This window comes from Canis lupus, chromosome 7, assembly GCF_003254725.2.
Source record: "Canis lupus dingo isolate Sandy chromosome 7, ASM325472v2, whole genome shotgun sequence".
NCBI lineage: Eukaryota > Metazoa > Chordata > Mammalia > Carnivora > Canidae > Canis > Canis lupus.
The window spans coordinates 37,156,466-37,174,940 of NC_064249.1; the positions used below are offsets into that span (position 1 = coordinate 37,156,466).

General features: G+C 43.7%; 2 protein-coding genes across 4 annotated transcripts in view; one reads left to right on the forward strand and one right to left on the reverse strand.

Annotated features, from left to right (window-relative positions):
• Nucleotides 1-14,404, forward strand: part of SCCPDH (saccharopine dehydrogenase (putative)) — a 43,297-nt gene extending 28,893 nt beyond the window's left edge. For 2 of the 3 annotated variants that reach the window (XM_025430628.3, XM_049112445.1), the window contains exons 7-12: nt 444-561; nt 1,683-1,802; nt 1,904-1,960; nt 7,047-7,158; nt 8,731-8,812; nt 10,090-14,404. In XM_025430628.3, coding sequence (XP_025286413.1) covers nt 444-561; nt 1,683-1,802; nt 1,904-1,960; nt 7,047-7,158; nt 8,731-8,812; nt 10,090-10,195 — 595 coding nt within the window. In that variant the 3' untranslated portion in view covers nt 10,196-14,404. Of the gene's footprint in view, nt 1-443; nt 562-1,682; nt 1,803-1,903; nt 1,961-7,046; nt 7,209-8,730; nt 8,813-10,089 lie in introns of those variants that run through there. The other variant, XM_025430630.3, reaches the window with a different exon arrangement.
• A 366-nt stretch (nt 14,405-14,770) lies between these two features.
• Nucleotides 14,771-18,475, reverse strand: part of LOC112648157 (kinesin-like protein KIF28P) — a 58,917-nt gene continuing 55,212 nt past the window's right edge. The window contains exons 20-24 of the mRNA XM_049112976.1: nt 17,942-18,108; nt 17,594-17,700; nt 17,193-17,340; nt 16,516-16,709; nt 14,771-14,953 (exon numbers count right to left, since the gene is read on the reverse strand). Coding sequence (XP_048968933.1) covers nt 14,900-14,953; nt 16,516-16,709; nt 17,193-17,340; nt 17,594-17,700; nt 17,942-18,108 — 670 coding nt within the window. The 3' untranslated portion in view covers nt 14,771-14,899. The remainder of the gene's footprint in view (nt 14,954-16,515; nt 16,710-17,192; nt 17,341-17,593; nt 17,701-17,941; nt 18,109-18,475) is intronic.

Sequence of the window (18,475 nt, forward strand, 5' to 3'; positions counted from 1 at the left end):
CATTTTCAAAATCAAATACCAGTTAAATTTTATGCAGTAAAACTGCCATTTTAAAATGTGATTGTGAAAACTTTTTATGTGAGAACTCTAAATTCATACTAGGGTTTGGCTGTTGAACATTCTTTTTATCAGTACTGTCTAAGGAGATTGATGGGGTAAAATATATTTGTCCTGTGCCCTTGGTATGAAGAATACTGCTCTGTCCACTCGTCACTGGTTTGGTGCAGGTGTAGAGAACACAGGATAGATACTAAGAGAAATTTTAATTAAGAGTAGACCTGCCATCGCTTCTTGGCCTTTTGGCTAAGATCAAGTGAAGAGCAGACCTGCCATCTTTGTTGTCATTACTGCCCTGAGAAAATCTCTATTTTTTATTCAGAAATTTGCCAAGTTAACTGTGAGTAGAGAAAATGCATCATACTCTTCATGGGTCTGTCTTACAGGTGGCCAATTTCTTACTGCAGAGAACTGAATAGCTATTCTATTCCTTTCTTGGGAGCGGATGTCTCTGTTGTGAGGCGGACTCAGCGTTACTTGCATGAGAATTTGGAGCAATCGCCTGTAAGTGCATACAATTTAATTTAAAATTTTTTTTTATTTTTGGGTTTTTTTTTTTAAGATTTTATTTATTTATTCATGAGAGAGGCAGAGACATAGGCAGAGGGAGAAGCAGGCTCTCCCTACAGGGAGCCCAGTGCAAAACTTAATCCCAGAACCCTGGAATCACAAACTGAGCTGAAGACAGACCCTCAACTACTGAGCCACCCAGGCATCCCACAATTTAATTTTTTTTTTCCACGATTTAATTTTTAATGAAGAGTATTCTATTCATTATTGCTCCTCCTACCTGTTTAGGATTTTTATGTTTACAAAGCAAAAAAAAGAAGGCTAAATTAATGCAGGTTTTGGTTTCTGGAAGTGTGAGAATCAGTAGTGTATAAAGTATTTTGCATTTTATGGGGGCAGATATAGCCTCCCCCATAATTCAAGTCTGGCCATCTGCGTACCTTGTTAATGAAACAACAGCAGCAAATTTCGTCCAGGAAATGCTGGTGTCATGAACACCCAGCAACCCACTTGAGGGTTTTAGCTTCAAGGATACTCTGTTGCTTGTGGAGATGTCTGAATTCTTAGGTCTTTCAACCTCCAACCTTTGGAGTGACATTCCTTTTGGTGAGGGAAGTGATTGCCCCCATTTCTGAGACTTGAAGAGGAAACCATATCTCAATTTAAAAGATTATTTTCTCAAAGAAGATTATTTTCTCTATTTAAAAGATTCTTTAAATCTTTTATTTAAAAATTATATTCTCTGTTTAAAAGATTATTTTCTCAATTTAAAAGATTATTTTCTCAAAGAAGAAGTTGTAAGTAGAATCTGTATTTTATAATAGGTAATCACTAAATTTAGATATGTTCATGTGGTCTTTTTATGTATGGATCATGGGGACTTTTGTGTTCAGGTAGAGGAAGCTAATTATCATTTGCAACAATTTCTACTATAAACAATATGCTTCCAGTGTCTGGTTTCTAAACAAGCTTTTAAAGCATAACATGTTCATAAAGTGGAAACTGCTTTTGCTCAGTGTTGATGACTATGGAGTAAGTTATAAATAGCTAACATTATTGATTTCCTCAGTCTACAAAAGTAGGGAGTAACCTTCTGACCTCGCATCATTATCCAGGTTCAGTATGCCGCTTATGTGACTGTGGGAGGCATCACCTCCGTTATTAAGCTGATGTTTGCAGGACTTTTCTTTTTATTCTTTGTGAAGTGTGGCATTGGCAGACAGCTTCTCATAAAAGTAAGTGATACTTTTATGAAATTAGGTCTTTAGAAATATTTTCCATGAGTTTAAAAAAATATATCACTGAGGGTTTTGTTTTGTTTTGTTTTTTCCTTTAGTTTCCATGGCTCTTCTCCTTTGGTTATTTTTCAAAACAAGGTCCAACACAAAAACAGGTAACCCTTCCTTTTGTATACAACTCTTTAATAATTTTCTTTATTTTTTTATTTTTCCTCAGTGCGTTTACTACAACAGGTAAGACTTGAGCACTTAACTGTGTTTCAGTATGCTTTTATGTTCGTCACATAAATTAGGTGGCTTAGTCTCTTAAAACACCCTTAGAGTGGGTATTCTCTCCACTTTACAGATGAGACCCTACTCTTCCGCCATCTTGCCCCTCCTCTCCACTTTACAGATGAGAAGCCTGAGGCACAAAAGCTAGGAAACTTGCCCAGGGTCCTACAGCGAATGAGGCCATGGCCAAGCCAGGGTGGGATCCCAGTCATCTGGCTCTAGAGTCTTACTCTCTTCCTAGAGGCCTCAGAAATGTTTAGTCTTCATTTTTCTCCTCCACACCTCCTCCTTCCCAGTATTTCCCTTCTCCTTCCTCTTCTGTGCACGCCAGGCTCATTCCTGTCATGGTTCACGGACCCCAAGGCAGACCCCAGTCAGGAGCCCGGTCTGCTGGCACCAGGCACCACTGGGGAGGTGCCCTCACTGAGAGGATGGGCATGAGGCCAATGCTTCTTCCCCCTCCCGCTGGAACGGTAGCACCATTGGCTGATCCTATCACTTATAATTAGCCATCTGTTCATCTCCTGTCCCAGGGTTTTCTCAGCATTCCCCCTCGCCCCAGACCCCCTGTGTCTGCAGTTTCAACTCCTGCTTCACTGATGGAGTTGAGAGCGTGGGTCGTGTGCCCCTCGGCTTCCTGCTCTCAGACTCACACCACTGCTCTCATCTTTACCTTCTCTGTTCCTCTCAGGAAAGGATTCTGTATGAGACAAATCCACTCCCTGGGCACTTTAAAAATCAAGCACTTCTTGTGCTTGTGGCAGGCACAGAGCCAAGTGCTTTACACCATGACCACGTAGGTAGAGGTAATAGCCACTTTGTATAGCCGAGGACGTAATCAGAGCGGGTGTTCCTGCCAAGTTCCTACAGCTAGAATGTGGCAGCCCTGAGAATCACTCCAGCCTGAGTCTTCACTGCTCACTTCCTCAGTTGATCTTTCACAGCCTCTCCTCATCCTATGCTCATGCCAACCCAGAAAGGAGTCCTTGGCCTTCCCTTACCCTCTACTGTCCCCTTGCTAGAGTTGACATTGGTCTTCATACTGCTGAGTGTTTTGAGTGCTGTGATCTCTGATATTGTTGTCTTTCTTGAAATACTCACTTCCCTTGGCTTCTGAGAACATCGCTCTTCCAAGGGTCCACTCTGTTCCTCTCCTCCTCTGCTGTACCCTCACTTCTGAGGGGACTACTCCTTATGTGTTGACCTCCCCCCAGATTCCACCCTCAGCCCACTCACTGTCCCTGAGTCATCTGAGCTGTGTTCTCAGCAAATCTGCTTAGATCTGTAGATCACTTGGATGTGTCTCAGGTACTTGAATTGAACGTGTCAAGATCTGAACTTCTTTCCCCCAAACACTCTTCTTTTACTTCCCATCTCTGTTGGGGGCACAGTCATTTGCACCATCACAAACATAGGCATAATTCTAGATTTTTCTCCAAACTCATCATACCCACCTTAGCTGAGGCTCTTAGCTCTTAGCTCTCTCTTGTTTTTTTTTTTTTATATTTTATTTATTCATAGAGACAGAGAGAGAAAGAGAGAGAAAGAGGCAGAGACACAGGCAGAGGGAGAAGCAGGCTCCATGCAGGGAGCCCGACCCAGGGCTCAATCCCAGGTCCCCGGGATCACACCCTGGACTGAAGGCAGCACTAAACCGCTGAGCCACCTGGGCTACCCCACTGAGCCACCCGGGCTACCCTCTCTCTTGTTTTCTTTTCCCTCTCATCCACAGTTGTGGTAAAGTACACAGAACATAAAATTTACCATCTTAACCATTTTTAAGTGCAGTGATATCAATACCGTATTCAAAATACTCATATTATGCAAATCCAAGTTGTTATGCAGCACATTTGTATTATTGTGCAACCATCCCCACTGTCCATTCCAGAACTTTTTCCTCTCCCAGAACTGAAACCTTGTCCCCACTAAACAATAACTTGCCTTTCCTCTCTTCCCCCTGCTCTTGGCAACCACTGTTCTACTCTCTCTTTGAATATGACCACTCTGGGTGCCTCATACAAGTGGTCACACAGTATTTGTCCTTCTGTGACTGGCTTATTTCACTGAGAATGATGTCCTCAAGGTCCATCCTCATGGTAGCAGGTGCCAGACTTCATTCCTTTTTAAGGTTCATTTTCACACACTTACATACACACACCACACACACACAGACACCCCTCAAACACACAGACACAGACCCCCACACACACACATAGACATCCCTCCTATAGACACACACACACATACCATATATATGTACCCCATTTCCATTTATCCATCCATGGACACTTGGGTTACTTCCACCATTTGAATATTTTGAATAATGCTGCTTTGAACATGGGTGTGCAAATATATCTTTAGGATCCTCCTTTCAGTTCATTGGGATAAATATCCTGACATGCAATTGCCGGATCCTGTGGTAATTCTTTTTTTATTTTTTATTTTTTTTGTAAATTTATTTTTTATTGGTGTTCAATTTGCCAACATATAGAATAACACCTAGTGCTCATCCCATCAAGTGCCCCCCTCAGTGCCCGTCACCCAGTCACCCCCACTCCCCGCCCACCTCCCCTTCCACCACCCGTAGTTTGTTTCCCAGAGTTAGGAGTCTCATGTTTTGTATCCCTTTCTGATATTTCCCACTCCTTTCCCCTTTATTCCCTGTCACTATTTTTTATATTCCCCAAATGAATGAGAACATATAACGTTTGTCCTTCTCCGATTGGCTTATTTCACTCAGCATAATACCCTCCAGTTCCATCCACGTCGAAGCAAATGGTGGGTATTTGTCGTTTCTAATGGCTGAGTAATATTCCATTGTATACATAAACCACAGCTTCTTTATCCATTCATCTTTCGATGGACACCGAGGCTCCTTCCACAGTTTGGCTATTGTGGCCATTGCTGCTATAAACATCGGGGTGCAGGTGTCCTGGTGTTGCACTGCATCTGTATCTTTGGGGTAAATCCCCAGCAGTGCAATTGCTGGGTCGTAAGGCAGGTCTATTTTTAACTCTTTGAGGAACCTCCACACAGTTTTCCAGAGTGGCTGCACCAATTCACAATCCCACCAACAGTGCAGGAGGTTTCCCCTTTCTCCACATCCTCTCCAGGGCTCCACACCATGTTACATTCCCATCAGCAGTGCACGAGTGTGCCCATTGTTTCACATCCTTGCCAACACTTGTTTCCTGGGTTTATTTTAAAGTTTATTTTTAGTAATCCCTATACCTAGGGTGGGGTCAAACCCACAGCCCCGAGATCAAGAGTCACACACTTCATCAGCTGAGCCAGCCCAGTGCCCCCTGTTATTCTCACAGGTGAGAGGTGGTATCTATCGTGGTTTTGATCTGTACTTCCCCATCATTAGTGGTTGGTGTTGAGCATCTTTTCATGTGCTTATTGGCCATTTGTAGGTCTTCTTTAGAGAATGTCCATTCAAATTCTTTGCCCATTTTTGAATTGGTTGTTTGTGTTTTTATTGTTGAGTTTTAGGAGTTATCCATATATGGATATGAATCCCTTATCAGTCTTCTCACTGCTGTCTAAGATCAAAGACAGATCTGACCTACTTCCCTGACCACTGCATGGGCAATGATTCTTACCTGGGATTGTATGTAACAGAATGTCCCCGGGAGCTTTCCCAAATACATGTCCTGACCCTACGTCTGGATCTTCTGATGCAGTAGGTGTGGAATAGGGCCTGGAAGTATAGAACAGTGGTTCTCAACTTTAACAAAGAGCCCAAAACCAATGACAGAGATTTGAGTGTGATTGGTTGGGAATGTGGCCTGAACATTGGGCTTTTTTAAAAAGCCAATTATGTTAATGTGCTGCCAAGGTTGTGGTCTCTAGTGTGGAGGTAGATGGGTTCCAAGTCAGGTTTGGGTGATTTTGATTCAGTTCATCTCTGGAGAAGTAAGGTCCTTGATCATCTAGTCCTGGCTGGCAGATAGGTTTCATTTTTCATGCCAACCCTGATTAATCGGTAGTAACAGCCTGGAGACTATTGAAAATTGTTCTGAAGCTGAACATATATGCCCATCCTGAGAGGATTGTGCTCAGGGAGGGAAGGAGACAAGTGCTGGCCTGTGTCAGACCTTGTCTGTACCTTTAACAGATGAGCGCCACCCTGTTCCACCGTGATGCTGTGTACCTTCTTGCCTTTAAATGGTGGTTTCTCCTTTCTGGTGCCCACCCCACTGTCCTGTGTAGTACACTTCTGTTAGAGTGTCTGTGTGTACACACTTCAAACCCCGCCCTGTCCTCCCCAACAGATTTAATAATACCCTCCTTTGAACAAGTCTTACATCTTTTCATTCATGTCATGTGTTGTTATTACATCTATATGTATATATACACACATGTATCCCCTACTGAACTGTCAGTTCCAGAAAAGATAGGAGCCATATTTTAATGATGTCTCAGTAATAAAAATTTGTTGACCACAACTGAATTCTTCATTACCTTATTTCTAAATTTAATGATTGTGAAAGATGACTTCTAGAATTTAATTTTTTGAGTCCCGTTTTTACATCTCCAAGTGGAACAATTCTGTATCACCTATATTTCCATTGCTTGTTGGCTGTTTTTGTCTGGTCTCCTCCAAGAGATATCTGAAACCAGATTACCACATTCGACCACTGCCACCAAACTAAAATAAAAACTACCTCCAGCTTTTCCTCTGAAACTTTGTTCTTGTGGTGCTGTCCTCACGTAGTCCCCAGGCTAAGAACCGTCTACACCACATCCCTCTTCCTCACCACCTTCCTCCCCTTCATCAAAACTTGCGTCTTCAAATAATTGATTTTTGCCTCGTGCTTAAAGGATGATAGAGCATTCTGGCAGAATGTTAATGTTTTCATCTATTGAAAATGTCTCCTATTGAGATAGCATAGTAGGTTTTACTGTGTTCGGGGAGGAAATGACATATTTATTAAGTAAAGCTTTTGCTTGCTTTTTTCTCAGATGGATGCCGCCTCGTTTACAATGACATTCTTTGGTCAAGGATACAGTCAAGGCTTTGGTCCGGAGAAGAACAAACCAAATATGAGAATTTGTACTCAGGTGAAAGGACCAGGTATTTCACATAGGACTTAAGAATCCTGGGGAGTTTTACATTGTCTTAAGGTATAAAGCAGTATTACGATGTTTTTTCCTTAAAGCTTAATAATTTTAGAAATAAATTTGCACAAATTATTTAATAATATAAATTATTCTGTTAAGGGAAGGATTGAAATTGTTATAATTTAATTTTATTAGCATAATCCTCCTGTTTTTTTTAGTATGATTTCATAATTCTGTGGCATATTTTAACATGAGTAAGAAAAGGCTGATTGCTATTTATTCTCATACTCATGGATCACTTTTTTTTTTTAAGATTTTATTTATTTGAGGGGATCCCTGGGTGGCGCAGCGGTTTAGCACCTGCCTTTGGCCCAGGGCGCGATCCTGGAGACCCGGGATCGAATCCCACATCGGGCTCCCGGTGCATGGAGCCTGCTTCTCCCTCTGCCTGTGTCTCTGCCTCTCTCTCTCTCTCTGTGTGACTATAATAAATAAATAAATAAAATTTAAAAAAAATATTTTATTTATTTGTGAGAGAGAGAGCACAAGCAGTGGGGAGGGGAGAGAGCAGAGGGAAAGGGAGAAACAGACGCTCCGCTGTGCAGGGAGCCCAATGTGGGGCTCGATCCCAGGACCCCAGGATCATGACCCAAGCTGAAGGCAGACACTTCACTGACTGAACCACCTGGGTGTCCCTCAATAGTCACTTTAAAGCAGTGTAGTTATAAAGCTGTGGGCCAAGGTTTCTTTGGAGTCTGTAAACACCCTAACATTGTTTGTAAAATGTCTGTGCCCATGCGCATTTTTCTGGGGAGGGTAAAGCTTTTGATGGGTGGTTGAAAGGATCTGTCACCCAAAAAAAGTTCAAGAACTTTTGGCGTACATTTCATAGAATCCTAGAGAGACAGCCCTACTTGTGAATTCTAGTATAATTATCAGTTTAGTTACCATCACCTCTGAGAGATGAGAGAGTGTCTGCTTTGCAGTTTTAGTCAAGCCAGATGGCAAAGGTATCTTTGTGCCTTCCCTTCTTTTCGAACTCCCTGCCAGGCTTTTTAAGATAATTTCACTGTATTTGTATTATTTGGCAGAATTGTAAACGCTAAAGTTCCACTTGTTTATAGACTTCATTTAAAGCTACTTCTTCTTAAAGTTAGACTTCGTTTAAAGTTACTCAGTTCTTTTAAAGAAATGGAACCTTTTTTTTTTAAGTGGAGCCTGGTGTGTTACTGGAGAAACAAGTGAGGATCATTGGCTTTGGACGTTGTCAGAGGCAGTGCCACTCCCCGTGTGTGCCTGGCTTCCAGCCTGTGCCTCAATTGTCTTCATCTGGAAAGTGGGGATAAAAATAGGACTAACTTCATGTAATTGTTAGGAAAATTAAGTGAGGATAATAAAATTAAAGCACTTACTAACACATCCTAACTTAGTAAAGTACTAGTTAATTATTAGTTTTAAGTGGACAGAGTATTTATTAAGACAATTCTGTATACCTAGAGTTAGAGATAAAATCTACATTTGATTTTTGAGTGTTGTTGAATGCCTACTTCATTAAGAGTTTTCTTTGATCAACTATGTTCTGCAGAGGCTGGCTACGTGGCTACCCCCATAGCCATGGTCCAGGCAGCCATGACACTTCTAAACGATACCTCTGATCTTCCTAACACGTGAGTCTATTTTCCTTGTGGTTTTCCTTGTTTTTATCTACGTCATATTTTAGCTTATTTTGATTCAGTTTTCAGGCATTGGGTCTACACATAAGCATTTACAGTACCTTTGATCCAAAGATACAGGTAAATTAAACTTGTAAGAGGGACAGTTTCTTACTGGCCTCCGAGGACAGCACAGAGATAAACAAGAGGAGACAACAGAGATTTGAGACTTAGGTAGGTTGACTTTAGTTCCTCATAAAAATAGCTCAGGGCTGGAGTCAGCTGCTCAGAAAAGGTCTGTGTTGTCAAACGGTATTATCTGGAGCCTCTGGTCAGTCCTGATGATGCCCTGCTGGCAGTGGGGAGCCCAGAGAGCAAGTGTGAATTGATTCATGGCGTCTTGGCTAGATGTTTATCAAGTAGACTCTGTTACTGGAGCATGTAGCCGCTACTGTAAAAGTAGGCCAACTTTACAAATGAGTCTTGGACCTGCAGGCTTAGGAACAAATAAATATAGATAGGATCTAGAACAGTATGAAGTTAATAAACATAAAAATGGTATCAAGTGAATCCTAATTAAAGTTTTTCAAATAATTCTACAGTTGACCCCCTACATAATCAAAAACCCACATATGTTGTTGACATATATATTATATACTATAATCTTGTAACAAAGTAAACTAGGAAGAAGAAAATGTTAAAATCGTGAGAGAAAATACATTTATAGTGCTGTATGGTAAAAAATCACATGTAAGTGGACCCACGCAGTTCAATCCCATGTTGTTCAAGAGTCAACTGTACCATTTGAAAGCATTTAGCATTTTATAAAATGTCAGTCATTCTGTTTATTTTTAAATTTTTTTTAGTCATTCTGTTTAAAGAAACTTCTTTTTCATCCAGTTTAAGTCTTCTTTATGCTCTTATAATAATCTGTTGCCAAAGATGATTTCACCCAGGTCCTTTTTTATCCTCTCAAGTCTGAGCACTGACTTTATCAACAGCAGCATCAATGACCCTTGTGTCCCCTCAAACACACAGCAGTATCATGGGGGCAGTCTCACTAGAAGTGGAACCCATCGAGATAGTTTGCTGGGCTGCTGGTTTCTTCCTGAGTTATGGCGCCTTGCTCATTTGGCTGAGTTTAAGAATGGAACCCAAACTAGTTTATGGTGGAGTGAAGGTTTTCATGAGTGCTGATGGCTCGATGGCTAGGCCTCCAGCTAATGACACTACAACAGAAGAGGGCCAGAGATGGCTTTGTGCACTGTTTTTATCTTGTTCTTGTCTTACAGGGGCGGGGTCTTCACACCTGGAGCAGCCTTCTGCAGAACAAAGTTGATTGACAGACTCAACCAACGTGGCATTGAATTTAGTGTCATTAGCAGCTCTGAAGTCTAAACATTTAAAGAATTAACTGAAGGCATAGAATGCATGAATTAACGGCTTTTTTTTAATGTAAAATTTGAAATTCTTCTATATCCTGTCTGTATGTAAAAAAGATTGTCAAATCTAAAATATATACACATTAAAAGCAGGAAATTGTGCTCACTTACCCTAAATTTCAAATCTTAGCTGGCTTTGTGATTTTATTGCTGTGAGAGAACTAATATTGACTTTTTCATTGGAGAATTCATGCTCAGTTCCTCTAAGTGAACTGACAGACCAGAGGTGGGGTGGGTGCCTCTCTCCGTGCTGCCGACAGGCTGCAGACAAGGCCCGCAGGCTGGTGTTCATGGAGGCAGGACTGCTGCTCCCCTTGCCTAGATGTTGAACAGGATCTTACCTTCAGATGAATTTCTCTACATACTGTTTGGGCCTTTGCCAAGTGAAACTACATTTTTAATTTTTATTTTAGCTTAGTTTTCCACCCATCTACACTGATTTTTTGACTGTTACCTAAGTTGAATAATAAAGGATTGTCAGTTGAACAATGGCTTTGTGTTTGGACCTGCCCTAGGTATTTGAGGTAGGGGTCTGACCTGTGTACTGCTCATAACTGGGCCTGTCATTTGTTTTCTCTGGTTCTGTACCTGTGATTGGTTTCAAAGATAGAGCTGGTAAGTTTCTGTTCTTTTCATTGCCTGACCAGAAGTGAATTTCTTTAATTTATTTTTTGTATTTTAACTAGGTTTTCCCCTGAAGCCCTAAAATAAGGCAAAGGACTTTTTCCTTTGTAATAAGCATATGATAAACACATACATAGTGTTCTGTGCCATTTGCTACATAAAGAGGACGCAGCCACTGCCTCTATGAAATTTCTACTCTGCATTGAGAAGCGTGGCACAGATAAGAACATGATTTGTCTGGAGGGAGCCTCCTGTGCTGCCTGAGGCTATCAGCAGAGGCTGTCTAACTTGAAGAGGGAGATTTATGGTGTACCCTCTATCCTCTGCCCTGGCCTGGGTTGGGTCCTAATTGGTGGGCTGGTAGAAAAGTTTTTATCCTCTCTAAAATCAGGAAGGTGTTCAGGAGCAACAGAGGCCATGACCAGCCCCGGGACAGAATCCTGACACGACAGTGGGCTCCCCAGTGGCCCCCGCAGCTTGCGGGCGGGAGGTCTGCAGGTTGGAGCTGAGGAATCTGTGGTTCAGATGTGCACTGGGAGCCTCTGGGTGAGGCTGCCGGTTGTGTTCTTCCCAGCTTGGTGGCGTGTGTTGTGTCCGGCTCTGACATGGACACTGATGTACATAGAACCTGTGTGACCTTCCTCCAGCTTGAGATACAGGTGTGTCTCATCCAGATTTCTTTTTAACCCCCAGGGCTCCTCAAGCTGCTTTTTTGCAGAAAGTATATTACTTCTGCAGTTATTTCTGCAGATGGTTAAAGAACTTTGAGGCTCAGCCCAGGAGGTAGAAGAAGCCTTCCCGTCTTCCTGTGACCTCACAGCTGCTTTGCCTCACTGACAGGCTTTCCAGACCCTGGTTCCTGTTGCCATCACCGCATGGAGCTCCACCTGTAGGCTGTAAGCTTTCGAGTTATTCTTTAGTTGCATGTACACTAGTCCTGAACCTGAGCTGCAGATAGAACCGAAGCCTCTCTGAGAAGCCTTGGGTCCTGTTATTTTGCAGAAATGACCAGCCCAGATTCCCGCCTTCCTAGGGAGACTCCTTTTGGAAGCCATTGCTAGACTGTCCTGCCAGCAGAGTTTCAGGTTTTTCCTGCTTGATCTCCCTAACTTCATACTCCAGGGAACAAGGATTGGGGTTGTTACCTCTTTTTCCTCCTTCCTGGGTTCTTATGCCTCTGCCTGGGGCCGTTCTGCAGCAGCTGTTACCATCAGGAATGGCACCTTCAGTCAGCCCAATGCTCGCTCACAGATGCCTGGACAGGCCTTGTTTATTTAATGTTTAAAGCCTCAAAATGGGGGAGATGATTGTGCCAGACTCAGAGAATTGTCATGAATGAGCTACGTAGTCTAGAGCCCAGCTCACAGATGTGCTCGTGGGGCCCCTGCCGTCACTGGCAGGCTCCCCACAGCCTTTCCCCCGAGCACCCAGTGCCCGTCTGCCCTCAGCAGAGACCCATCCGTTCTCCCTGGAACCTGGATCACCCAAGCCCAATTGCCAGCAGATTGCACTGGCAGCCTCCGCCTCTGCCACGTGGCCCGCACCGCACAGGCCCCACTGCCGCTGCTCCCCCGCCCCCCATGGTTTCCAGATAAGCTTAGGAAAGCAGAGGAAGTAGAGGTAAAAGATCCAATTTGTGGAACAAGGATACAAAATGAGGGGTAAAATAACCATTTGTCTCTAGGTCTGACAGCAAATTTTTCAAAACAGCTTTATTTGAACTTTCAAACTGTTGAATATCAATGCTTGTCAGTGACTTCAGTGCCAGGCTCTGTTCTAAGGTTTATATTCACTCACCATCTGTACTTGGTACTATTCTCATGTCCCTATAATAATGAATGGGGGGTTAGCAAGGGGAAGGCATTTGCCTCAAACTGCAGGTGGGGAGTGACCGATTAGATATTTAGCCCCAGACAGACAGGTCTCAACGCCCGGAGGGCTGGCCTCCCACTTCCAGGCTCACCTTCACTCCGGATGTGAATTCATTTTCACAAGACTTTAAACCAAATTGCAGAACAGAAACAATGTGAGGAATGGGCTGGGTGCGTGGTACGCACGGCTCGGCTGGTGGCCAAGTTCATCAAGCTCAGAGCTATGTGCGCTCCTCGCAAACCTGGGGCGACCCCTTGGCCCATCGATGCTGCTGGGGATGCAGCAGGCACGCTCTCTTCTCCTTTGCTATACGAGCAACATCGCTTCTCAGTCTCTGCAAGCTGCGATCGAGCAGCTCCCCAACATCCCTCAGCCTCTGTGACTGTTGGTATACAAACGGTCGGAGCATCCTGTCATCTTCCTGAAAATAAAGCAAAGGGAGAAAGCGCCCATCGCCTCCCATCAGTGGAGTGAAAAGTGTGCAGGTTGCTGTCAGGGAGACACAGGAGCAAATGTGGGCTTTTTGGCTTGGGATGACCTACATTCCCCCCCACTGTTGAAGTTCTGAGGTCTGGCACGGACTGGGTTGGGTGGGGATACTCCATGGGTAGGGCAGGGGGACTGCTGTGCCCCCTGCCCCAGGGGAGCAAGTTTCGAGGGTGACGGCCAGCACCCAGCCTGTCCCTCCCTGCGGGGCCTGGCGTATCTGCATCACTAACCAAATGGCCACTCAGGTACCCTGGTCCTTTTTTTCCCAATTCGTTTTCTATGTCTTTCTCTTAAAAGCATTGCTTATATATTCTAAATACTACTCTTTGACGTAGTATTGATGATAAATAATACAAACAGGCTGTGGCTTATTTTGAGCTTTGTTTATAGTGTCTTTCGCCTAACCAGTTTTTCTTTTGTTGTGACATAAACACACAAACCAGTACTTGTAATGTGTTAGAGTGAATACACCTCCAGAAAGAGCTCTGCGTCTCCAGCCCCTCGTGGTCACTCCTTCTCTCTCTCCCCCCGCGGGGAGGCCTGACTCATGGGATAATCATTGCCTTGCCACCTGGAATGCAGCCCTAGACAGTCTCCTGCCTGTTTCTTGACCATTTATGGAGTCCCATTGGATGGTATCTGCTGTGACTTGCAAGTCAGCACGGTCCGTGCTGAGACTCACCGTGTTGCACGTGGCTAGGGTTCGTTTTCACAGCACTATGGTGTTCCTCAGTATTGTGGGACCCAGGAAATTTAACAAAAATCCCCTACCCCTGGACAAGCAGAGCAGGACTAACTCCATTTTGTGCTGCACCCGCAACCTCCTGTATGACCCCCCACATGACCTGCTTATTGCTTAAGGCGCTGCCCCACCCTAGTCAAGCCGCTGGGCACGCCCTAATCGGAAATCGGCTCATAACAATGTAACTCTGCCTTATGCCCGCCAAAACTGACCAAATTAATAGGCCAGTTCAAATGGATACTATAGGGTAAAATGTAATTCAAGTGGCCACCTGCGTGTGGACCGACATGACTATGCAACTTTCTGTGTACTTCATTGGCCACTGGCCCCTGTAAAGCTGCTACGCCTCTTAGTCTTGGGGTCCAAGTCCCTGCTCCGCTGTGTCGGGTATACTTGGACCCAAGCTCGAGCTTGTAAATAAACCCTCGTGTGTTTTCATCGGTGTCGGCTCCTCAGTGGTTTCTCAGATTCGCGATCTTGGGCACAACAGTATGGGGGTGGGTGTGCACTGGGACATTTCCAGTTTGGGGTACTAAAGAGGGTGTTAAGAGCAGCAGCCACTGCATATATAGGCATGGGTTTCTGCAGTTTTTCAGCCCCTTCCTCATTGAACCACAGGACAGGAAATTATCTGAGTGACTATTTCTCAATTCTTTCAAGAATGGTATATAACAAGGGCTATTCTAGACACATAGGAGAGAAATGAATCCATTATATACATTGAATCCCTAACAAGGTGGTTCTCAAACTTCAATTTAAGGCAGAGTCCACCTGGGGGGCTTGTTAGGGGACAGATTAATGGGCCTCACACCACAGGTCTGGTTTAGGAGGGTTTGTATTTCTAAAACCACTGATGATTCTGAGGCTGCTGGCCGGGGACCACACTTTGACAACCTCTGCTTCAGGGCGTGAAGGGCTGAATCCTCTGCAGAATCAGCTGACTCTCTGGAGGAGGGTGCAGGCTTCAGGAGTAGGCACATCTTCTACCTTTATTAGGTAAATGGCAAAAAAATGTTTCAAGTGGTGGTTCCAACTTCCACTCTTTCCAGCAGAGCATGAGCTTGTTTCTGTTGCTTCAGACCATCAGGGAAAAGTGAGAGATGCCAGCAAATTTTATTTCTGTTTGCCATTGTCCATGAGGCTCTAGCCAGTTCAGCAAGGCAAGAAATACAAAGTATAAAGATTGAAAAGGGGAAAAACAAAATCCCATTACATTTCTTTGGGATTACACTGAATCTCAGAGAGACTTGACAAGATTTATAAGAGCTAATCTTCCAAACCAGGGAGACATGGCATGGGTTGCTCTTTATTTATATCTTCTTCAACATCCCTCAGGCAAGTTTTTAAATTCCCTCCATAGAAGTCCATAGTTTTATGGTAGTTGTAGGCCTAAGTACTTTATTTGATATAAATGGCATCTTTTATACGAAGCAGTTCTATTTGATACTGTTATATTCAAATACAGTTAATTTTTAAGTGCTGATTTTTCAGCAACTTTGTGATTCTTTTATAGATTCTTCTGAATTTTTAATTTGCATTAACATGTCCTCTGGGAATAAAAACAGAGGCAGCATGGAGTGGTATAGACTGTGGAGTGACCTTGCTGGGTTTGGAGGTTGGGCCTGCTGCTTAACCAGGCATGTGTCCTCACACAGGTTACTTACCCCCCTTGTGCCTTAGGCCATGAACTGCAAGATAAGGCTAATAGTTCCTACTGCATCGGGTTGTTGTAGAATTGAGTTAGTAACGGTAAAGCGTTCAATAAATACTGTATAAATATGTGCTATTGCTACTGGGATGTTTCTCCCCTTTTCAATCTTTATACTTTGTATTTTTTGCCTTGCTGAACTGGCTAGAGCCTCAAGGACAATGGCAAACAGGAATAAAATTTGCTGGCATCTCTCACTTTTTCCTGACGGAAAGGAAAAGCATTCGGTGATTTGCCATGAAGCATCGTGCTTACTCTGAGTTTAAGATTGCCTTTATCAAAGTAAGGAATGCACATTGTATTCCTAATATGCTAAGAGTCTTTATCATGGTAAGATGCTGAATTTTGGTGTGCCTGGGTGGTTTAGTTGGTGTCTGCCTTCGGCTCACGTCATGATCCCCGGGTGTTGGGATCTGGTCCCGTGTCGGACTTCCTGCTCAGCGAGGAGTATGCTTCTCTCTCTGCCCTTCCCCTCACTTGTGATCTCTTTCTCTCAAATAAAATATTTAAAAAAAATAGATGCTGAATTTTATCACACACGTTTTCTGAATCTGAAGTATCTTACTTGGTTTATAACAATAAACCAATTTTGCATTTCTGGGATACTCTGTAAATCACAAAGTAAATGAATGGCCATATCGGGAACCAGCCAGATGGTTATTTGACTAAAAAAGCAAAAGCAAAGACGGATGCGCAAGAGCAGGGGACACATGGCTCAGGCCTCCGCCCGCTCTTTTGCTGAAACACACACACTTCCCCAAGCTCAAGAGATGCAGGTCCCTCAAATGCCTAAGTTTAATGGAGAGAGATTCCTTTTGCTTGCAAGATTTTGATTACTTACAGGAGGTTTATAATGTCTCAGTCTGAGAAACCGTCCTCTTGCCGTGTTCATGCTTTGGTAGAAGACCTTGAGAGCATTGGCTAACTCCCTGTCGGAGCTGGCTGCAGGCGGAGCCGGCCTGTCATTCTCGGCTCTGGCTGCCAACAGGTGTGCTGTCCTCTGAGTTACCTTCAGGGCATCTGAAGGCTCATGTGCTGCGGTAGTGAGAAAAGATAATATGTATTTAATCCTCTGCTCCTCCAAGCATCTATGTGTTTATTTTGGCGGTATTCTACATCAGCATTTATCAAGCACCCATTGAGATGCCTCCAAAAGAAATCTTACCAGGCAGAAGGGGGAGAAAAAAAGTCTCCATTTTTTTTTTTAAGATTTTATTTATTTATTCATGAGAGACACACAGAGAGAGGCAGAGACACAGGCGGAGGGAGAAGCAGGCTCCCTGCGGAGAGACTGATGCGGGACTCGATCCCTAGACCCCGGGATCATGCCCTGAGCTGAAGGCAGACACTCAACCACTGAGCCATCCAGGTGCCCCTGATTTTTTTTTTTTTTTTTTTTTATGAAACGAGATCTAGATCAACTCATTAAAAAGGAAGTTTCTCAGAAATACAGACACACATCTCAGATGTAGGAGTTTAAAGAAAAAGTAAACCACCAAGACGTGGGCTGCCTCTCACCTTGTTGGGGAGAACCAACTTTCTCAAGTGCTTGTCTGAGAAGCACATTCTCCTCTCTCAAGGCTCTGTTCACGTTCCGGAGCTGTTCCGTCTCCTGTTCTAACTTGAGCAACTTCATATAAAGTTCTGAAGTCTGATCTGAAGTGGTCTACAAAACACATGTCCGTTTAGCCTTTTGCTGGATTATTTGCATACCCTTTGGGACTGGCAATTTTTACTACTGGGAGACAACTAGATGGGGGGTGGGGAGGTGAGCAGGGTGTAAGCTCCTCCAGGAACACGGGAGAAAATCAAGAAAACGCTTGTTTAGGGAAGGCACATCAATGATCCCTAAGCGGCTATCACCTGGGATTTCTTGGTCCTTTGCCATGTCTATTTGAAGGCTATATAAATGTGCACACCTGGCCTGTATCCACCAATGCAGAAATTTTCTTGGTGTCCACCATGACATGGCCTTCACTTGTGACCATGAGGTCTGGCTGAGAGCAGCTCAGTTGGGCGCAGCCTTCTGCAATGTGAGGGAGACATCATCAAGGAAAGAACCTCATCACTATCTGGCCCCATTGTGGTGTGAAGAGATGTAAACCCTATAGTCACCTGTGGACAAGAGCCCAGGGACCTGGGAAGATGGCTCATGGCTGTTAGGACCCCCGACCCCTCCCACTTCCTCCCTCCCTCAGCAGCCCTAGATACCGTGACATGCTAGCCAAGTGGAGTGCATTGTACAAAAGGGGAAGTAACCACGGTACCTTGAAGACCCCATAAATCGACAATGAGAGCATTTGTTTGTAAATAATTCAGAAAGTCCTGAGATGCATTTAAGGCTGTAAATTGGACTGTTTCTTCTATTTGGGGATTCACAATTTTCCACACAGGCTTGGTATAGAAAGTGCTTGAAAGATCATACATTCTGTAACTGAGAAAAGGACATAAAACACGATTTAAAACCAGAAGGGACACATTTATGAGGAAAAGGATCAGATGAGCCAGAGAAGGATGGCCGGCGTTGGTCTGTTGATGCAGGATGACCTGTAATTGCTTCTCGTGAGCACCGCCCCAGCATCTCAGCCACGGCCCACAAGTAGCATCACTATGTGGACAGTATTACATGTCTAACAAAAAGGAGATGGGCTTTGATAGATACTTTCTACTTCCATAATCTAAAACTGTCAATTTTCCACGTGAGGTGGTGGTTTGACTTCTGGCCTTCAAAGCTTCCTTTTATCGATTTAGTCTTCAAATCTCTTTAGCCCAATTAAGCCTATCCGGTGCTTTTGCCATAC